This window comes from Limulus polyphemus, unplaced genomic scaffold (assembly GCF_000517525.1).
Source record: "Limulus polyphemus unplaced genomic scaffold, Limulus_polyphemus-2.1.2 Scaffold2778, whole genome shotgun sequence".
In the NCBI taxonomy this organism is placed as follows: Eukaryota; Metazoa; Arthropoda; class Merostomata; order Xiphosura; family Limulidae; genus Limulus; species Limulus polyphemus.
This window is the reverse complement of record NW_013668388.1, coordinates 141,664-149,670: the sequence shown is the minus strand read 5'-3', so window position 1 is coordinate 149,670 and position 8,007 is coordinate 141,664. Positions and strand designations below refer to the sequence as shown.

The window sequence follows — 8,007 nt, the reverse complement described above, 5'->3', positions numbered from 1 at the left end:
ATTCTTCTGGGGAAATTTCCTGGTCGGTTGCATATATAATAATTTATCGAAGGAAAATTGATAAGATTTGATGTAATTAATCAGTAGAACCGCTTTCACAAATGAATAAAATCTGTGTTAATTGCAAATAAAAATAAGCCAGGAAATACCATTTCCCATTTTTAAATTGGAAATATATTCTTCTGGGGAAATTTCCTGGTCAGTTGCATATATAATAATTTATCGAAGGAAAATTGATAAAATTTGATGTAATTGATCAGTAGAACCGCTTTCACAAATGAATAAAATCTGTGTTAATTGCAAATAAAAATAAACCAGGAAATACCATTTCCCTCTTTTAAATTGGAAATATATTCTTCTGGGGAAATTTCCTGGTCAGTTGGTTCTCCATCAGTTACCAGAAATAAGGCTCTTTTGGCTCCTTTACGTAAGACTGGAGTAACATCAACAAAAACCTTCGAAAATGCATCTCCCATATCACTTCCACCTCCTTGAGGCTATGAACAGAAAAATCAAAAACGCTTTAAATACTAACCTAAACGATAAAATTATGTAAAAACTCATAATTTTCAACAATTCCTTCACTTCATTCGACGTTTACGAGGTTGAAGTTATAATGAATTAATCAATATATTCATTGCCTTATTAAATTTGCTTGACAAATTACATTATATTGTTAATTTCAGTGAAACATTAAATAAACACACCAGTTCTTTTTATTTTAAAATTTAGCTCTCGTGGCAGTTCAGTTCATTATTCAACATAATTGTAGAAATTGGATACACAAAATACTCTTCAATACTGATTAATTTGTTTTTAAAGTACATGTAAAAGTTTATTTTGTACATTAAATATTAAGTAGTAATTAGTTAATGTTTTATTTATTTCGGTAGTTTTGTACTTTGAGGACGTTAAAAGGAGAACAATAGAATTGTACTTTCAATCAGACGGAAGCATCTGCCCCTCAGTGGCACAGCGGTATGTCTGCTGACTTACAACGCTAGAAACCGGCTTTCAATACCCGTGGTGGGCGTAGCACAGATAGCCCATTGTGTAATTTTGTGCTTGATTACAAACAAACGAAAGCATTTAATGAATTGTTCAAGATGGCTCAGAGTTTCGGGTCTTCCTCTCTAAGTGTTGGAGAAAATTAATTTGAGGCAGAACAAGCATCATGTTTTAGTATATTTCAACTAACCAACAGTTAGAAATAGATATTTTTAGCCACTGCATATCGGCTCATAGAATGACTCTGAGTTTTTGTTCAAGTACAAAATCTTAGCTCGTAGCTCCATCTCTTGACCGATTTGAGATCTAATTATAGCCACGGCTATTGAGGATTCTCCTCTTGTTTTTCAAGTACAAACTTTTAGCTCATAACCCTACCTCTTGAACGATTTGAGATATAATTACAGCCGCAGCTATTGAGGATTCCCTCTTGTTGTAATTTATATAATTCCACAGTTAAAACTTTTTCTTAAAATAATACTTACAAACAGAGCATTTTTATTATTGAGATGTCTCTTCCCCAAGCTCTTATTATCAGCTGTACTACAGATATGTAAACGACGCACACTAATAAAAACCGCTTTATAAAGTGAACTCATATGCACAGAACGTAACGTACTGTTAGACTGCCAACATTATTTGAACTGTTATCATTCTATTTTATACAATAACCTACATTCAAATTCTGAAAAAAAGAAAAGATTTATTTTACTACTCCCATTTCTAGAGTATTAACAGCCACGACTGCCGAGATCGCTGTAGGCTATTAACAGCCACGACTGCCGAGATCGTTGTAGGCTATTAACAGCCACGACTGCCGAGATCGTTGTAGGCTATTAACAGCCACGACTGCCGAGATCGTTGTAGGCTATTAACAGCCACGACTGCCGAGATCGTTGTAGGCTATTAACAGCCACGACTGCCGAGATCGTTGTAGACTAACAACAACCATATCTACCGAAGGTCATTTCAGATTATTAGCAGCTTTACCTATGTGATTTTGGGTCTCTTTTTACTTTACTGTATAGTAATCTGAATTAATTTAGGTATGTGAATAATCAATATTATGACATTTCGTCGAATTCATTGTTCGATATTATACAGCGGACCAACTGTTTAATGATTGTATATATATATATTAAAGATTTCTTTTATTTTTCACCAGAGGTGAAATTGGTTTGCTGACCCAAGCTGTGCTGATGACACTTGAATAGGTGAAACTGCAGTCCACAGCAGAAGGTTCAGCCAATCAAAGAATGCATTAGGCCTCTACGTCACAGTTTCTCATTTCAATTTCACCTCTGTTGAAAAATAAAAAATCTTTAACGTATATGTATATTTATATATATATATATGTATGTATGAATAGATACAATTATTAGCAGATTTGACTGCCGAAATCAATCCTGGTCTGATAATAGCATTTGATTCATATACATTTTATTTATATGAAAATTTATATGGACGTTTAAGGAATTACATATTTTGCTAAGCTAAAGAGAGAAAAACAAATATTGTTGAAAACAATAAACTCCCCAGTGTTTTGTAATTAACATTTACTGTTTCTAAGCCTATATAATAAAGACATATAATTGTCTAAACAACATAGGAAATGAATCAGTTCTATTACAGTGACTTATTTATGATGTACTAAATGTATACGTTAATGAAATTCCCTTCTAAAAACAGGAAACTAAACAAACCGGAATCATGTTGATAATGATTTTAGCTTTGTCTGGGGTATCCACAGTTTTGTTGTTTAAGTTGAGTAGCAGTTGAGCTTTAGTCCCAAACGTTACTACAGCAAGACGAGTGCCCCCTAGAAAGAATAATCCAAATTACTTTTCTATATTGCAGTATATATATTCAAAAGTAGTATAAGTCAAATAATCCCAAACTTAATTGCTCAAAACTATTATAGACTATTAGCAAATATATCAGCTGAATATAATTTTAGACTACCGGTAGCCATGACTTCTGAAGATTATTCTAAACTGTTAACAACCATGACTACTGAATGAAATTCTACACTATTAACAGTCATGATTGCCGAATATAAACATGGTGATTGACCGAAGTGACGTGGCACGGGAAGAATTGTTCCGAGAGGAAAAAAATTCTTCATGGAATGATAATGGTTTTCTGTTGGGATTGACCAAAGTGACGTGACACGAGAGGAATTGCAACAAGAGAAAAAAAAATTCTTCATGGAATGATGATGGTTTTCTGTTGGGATTGACCGAAGTGACGTGACACGAGAGGAAAAAATTCTTCATGGAATGATAATGGTTTTCTGTTGGGATTGACCGAAGTGACGTGACACGAGAGGAAAAAAATTCTTCATGGAATGAAAATGGTTTTCTGTTGGGATTGACCGAAGTGACGTGGCACGAGAGGAATTGCAACAAGAGAAAAGAAATTCTTCATGGAATGATGATGGTTTTCTGTCGGGATTGACCGACGTGACGTGACACGAGAGGAATTGCAACAAGAGATAACAATTCTTCATGGAATGAAGATGGTTTTCTGTTGGGATTGACCGAAGTGACGTGGCACGAGAGGAATTGCAACAAGAGAAAACAATTCTTCATGGAATGAAGATGGTTTTCTGTTGGGATTGACCGAAGTGACGTGGCACGAGAGGAATTGCAACAAGAGAAAACAATTCTTCATGGAATGAAGATGGTTTTCTGTTGGGATTGACCGAAGTGACGTGACACGAGAGGAACTGCAACAAGAGAAAACAATTCTTCATGGAATGAAAATGGTTTTCTGTCGGGATTGATCGAAGTGACGTGGCACGAGAGGAATTGCTCCAAGAGAAAAAAAAATTCTCCGTGGAATGTTGATGACTTTCTGCTGGTAATTGACCAAACTGATGTGGCACAGAGGGCATTGTTCCGATGTTTCTGAACATCTGGGATGGATTTGGAGGGACTCTAGAAGTGGATGGTATTGGAGATGTTGAAATATGACGTGGTACACTCTGTCTTGTAACAGCCATGCTTGCCATCATAAATCTCATTTAACGATTATGGTCCACTTGAAGTTTTTGTTTTTTTCTCCTCTGCAACTAAGAGAATTTCTGTTCTTTCTCCCCTTATTCCTCAATCTCCCTCCTAATACGCTTTTTTACATGTTGTAAATAGGCCTTCTGCACTCGTCTACTTCCACCTAGTACAGAGGACATCAAACTAGTAATTTCTCTCAGCGGAATGGCCTGGATTTTCTATCTGCGTTTGTTTTTACCAGTGTTTCTTTTCTCTTTGTACTGGCAACAGAGATTACTGATTTGTCCTTGGCATCTCTATCTGACTCATCATCTAGAAAGGAGCTCCCTTCTTCATTGCTTGCCACAGATTTGGTACATGGGAGAAAACACAGTTGAAATAAATGTAATGGAAACAATTTCTTACAACTTACCACACAGCCATAGAACATTAACATATTAACTAGGCCATATCTCCCACAGTTCTTATATTAATTTATAGTTTTCTGCCTTTTTTTCTCCAAATCATTGTTTGGGGTATATAGTACAGGTACCTTAATGCCAGATGGTACCAATTAAGTGTACTTTTGAAACGATTTAACAATGCTTTTGTTATAGAGGTCAGAGAAGATGAATAGGTAGGGTTTTAGGTATACAGAAAAGGGGTGGGGTTACCAAATAGACTTTCCATGGCTCATCAGAAGAAATTAAAGTAAAATACGAGATTTATTCCAACTCCTAAAACACTGAAAATAGAACTGCTGAAAAGGCACAAGGTAAATTATTTAAACACTATATAAATATTCACTAACTAATGAAATCATGGTTTTTTGTTGTTTCATTTATGGAAGCAATTACAGCGACATATTGATATGTAAGCTTTATTAATTCACCTTATGAAATAAAAACAAAATAACTAAAACTACCTATCGAAATCATACCTCAGTCCCACACTAATAATCTCACTTATACAGCAAACGCACATTATACTATTATGGTTTATTTAAAAAAAATAACTAAAACTAAAGTGTTTGATATTATGTACAGATATAGAAACAACTGTATTACCTGAGGTGCTTTCATGAAATCGGGTGCTGTTATTTACAGTGTTGAGTCAGAATTCCCAGGGTCTCCAGATGAATTTTGATATATCACTGGCGTTTCGTTTCCACCCAAAGGCCCCCTAGTGTCACAGCGGGACTTACAACGCTAGAAACCGGGTTTCGATATCCATGGTGGGCAGAGCACAGATAGTCCATTGTATAGCTTTGTGTTTAACTTCATAACAACAACAACAACTTCCACCCAAAGAGAGTTCAAACCGTTGTCAGGTCCAAAACAGGGTTTAGTATCAAACTTGTATCACAATTGTGAAAAGTTGGGCACTTGTAAGCCATAGCAGTAGAGGCCCGCTTCTTCATAACATGTCTCAAAGTAGTTTTGGCGCATCTTTTTAACTTTCATCCTGTACTGCTCGCAGCTTCTAAGAAAGCTGCGATCATCAAATCTTTGAGAAAAAGTAGCAAATGTTTCCGTATTTTTACGGGTTTTACTCAGTTCAGTCTGAGTTTTTGTCGTCTGACCAAATGTCTAAGAGTGTCTTTGTTTCTTTCCTTTGGTGTCCATATTGTTCCTCTGGATATATTTCCACTTGTGTATATATAACTTATCGCATTTTTGCTCTGCCGAAACTGCGTGGGCTAATATCATTTCCGGCTACGTAAAATGTGTGGTTCGTTTCCTGTTTGCTAAACGGACCAAGTCCTTCCGTTGTTCATATTCGAGTTTATCAAGTGAACCGAACTCAGTTCGTTTGCCAAACGGACCGAGACCAACGCTTCAGGTGAACTCAGTGCGACTCGGTTCGTTTACCAATCGAACTTTTTTGTGCACGCTATTCTCAAAAGAAACCAAATCGTGTTGAGTTCGAAAAACCAACAACAGACAAACATATAAACCCAAGAAACTCAGTGTAAACAGGCCTTTAGTTCTGGATGGTCTTTTGCCATCATGGCTATCAAAGTTACTTAGTTCTATACATATATATATGTCTTTATCTCACAACACCATGTTTTTAGCACTAGCTCAAAGCACACCTATCTTCTGGAAAGTTTTCGTTTGAATAAAGTGCATTAAATATAAGTATTGAAGTCTACCATGTCAAAGCATCTTAAAACCAATTCACTTGTTATACTTGAAAGAAAAATTCATAAATTACTAGCTATAACTTATGTTTACTGGGAGTTTGCCCAAATTTTGTGATTGCTGTGCGTATTTACTTAACACCGGTATGAGGATTCATAGAGACACCTCCCCATTTAAACCTTACTACAATATGGTTAAATATACACCGAGAATAATAACTTGGAAGGGTGTTAATAATCAGATTTGTTTCATTATTTTTTTATACATCAAACATGTGGAGTACCAGTTACAAAGTATCTCACACTTTTCCATGTTATAGTTTTCTCTTCAAGATGTAAAAGCAGATGCTTCAGAACTACCCATCTACGTACACGTTTTCCTTTTGTTCTGTATCACAAAGTATTTTAAAAATTTATGTGTCGATTTTCATTCTTCAAGATATATTACAAAATAATATAGACCTTTTTATGTTGAGTTTTAACCTCCAAGATTTGTTCCAGTATTTAATTTCTTGTGGTGAATTCCTTGATGGATCACCAGATACTTCGGAATCCAACATTATTTTCATACTAATTTTTATTTTAAACTTCGGGTTCGAATCCCCGTCACACCAAACATGCTCGCCCTTTCAGCCGTGGGGGCGTTATAATGTGACGGTCAATCCCACTATTCCTTGGTAAAAGAGTAGCCCAAGAGTTGGCGGTGGGTGGTGATGACTAGCTGCCTTCCCTCTAGTCTTACACTGCTAAATTAGCGACGGCTAGCGCAGATAGCCCTCGCGAACTTCAAAACAAACAAACAAACAATTTTAAACTTAAATAACAAAGTAATTTAAAACTCTCAATTCTTCTTAGGTGACCAAAATATTTAGGAAACTTACCTTTATTAACAGTATTATTTACACCAAACTGGTCCACAAGGTAATTTAAAAACATCTTAGCTCTGTTAAGATCTTTTGATGAAATACTACTGGATCTATCGATGACAAAAACCATTTCCAATCCAAGAAACTCGATGTCAGGACCCAATGCGCGGGCAGCACCTGAAATATTATCGTTACATGTTTTATACTCGATATTATTTTTTTAAATGTAGAATGTATTAATTACTTTGAAGATACGTATATTAGTTTCACTTCAAAGTTCAGTATGATTCTCTATATATTTTTTATAACTGAAGAAAGTGTATTTTAATGGTAACAACGTGAGCTTTAAATAGCCAACATGAGTTTACTATATTTGTTGCTATGATTTATATTCATCGGTTTAGAAATGCTAAATAACTTGAGAATAAACTTTCCAGTAAACAAAATAAAAAAAATCAAACAATAATTTTTACGTAGTAAAGATGTCCGTCGCAATATGATAAAAAAGTTTTAATTGGTTTGGTATAGTACTTACTGGTGCTTGAGAAACTTCCCAATTTGTTGGTGAACGAGTTAATTGGTTTGGTATAGTACTTACTGGTGCTTGAGAAACTTCCCAATTTGTTGGTGAACGAGTTAATTGGTTTGGTATAGTACTTACTGGTGCTTGAGATACTTACCAATTTGTTGATAACGAGTTAACTGGGTTGGCATAGTACTTACTGGTGCTTGAGAAACTTCCCGCACGAGTTAATTGGTTTAGTATAGTACTTACTGGTGCTTGAGAAACTTCCCAATTTGTTGGTGAACGAGTTAATTGGTTTGGTATAGTACTTACTGGTGCTTGAGATACTTCCCAATTTGTTGATGAACGAGTTAATTGGTTTGGTATAGTACTTACTGGTGCTTGAGAAACTTCCCAATTTGTTGATAAACGAGTTAATTGGTTTGGTATAGTACTTACTGGTGCTTGAGATACTTCCCAATTTGTTGATAAACG

At 35.3% G+C, this 8,007-nt stretch overlaps 1 protein-coding gene across 2 annotated transcripts in view; it reads right to left on the bottom strand.

The window, feature by feature from the left end:
• Positions 1–8,007, bottom strand: part of LOC106467885 (complement factor B-like) — a 24,931-nt gene that overhangs the window by 10,104 nt on the left and 6,820 nt on the right. The window contains exons 5-8 of one of the 2 annotated variants that reach the window (XM_022396097.1): positions 7,846–8,007; positions 7,023–7,184; positions 2,712–2,827; positions 326–497 (exon numbers count right to left, since the gene is read on the bottom strand). In XM_022396097.1, coding sequence (XP_022251805.1) covers positions 326–497; positions 2,712–2,827; positions 7,023–7,184; positions 7,846–8,007 — 612 coding nt within the window. The remainder of the gene's footprint in view (positions 1–325; positions 498–2,711; positions 2,828–7,022; positions 7,185–7,845) is intronic. The other variant, XM_013928269.2, reaches the window with a different exon arrangement.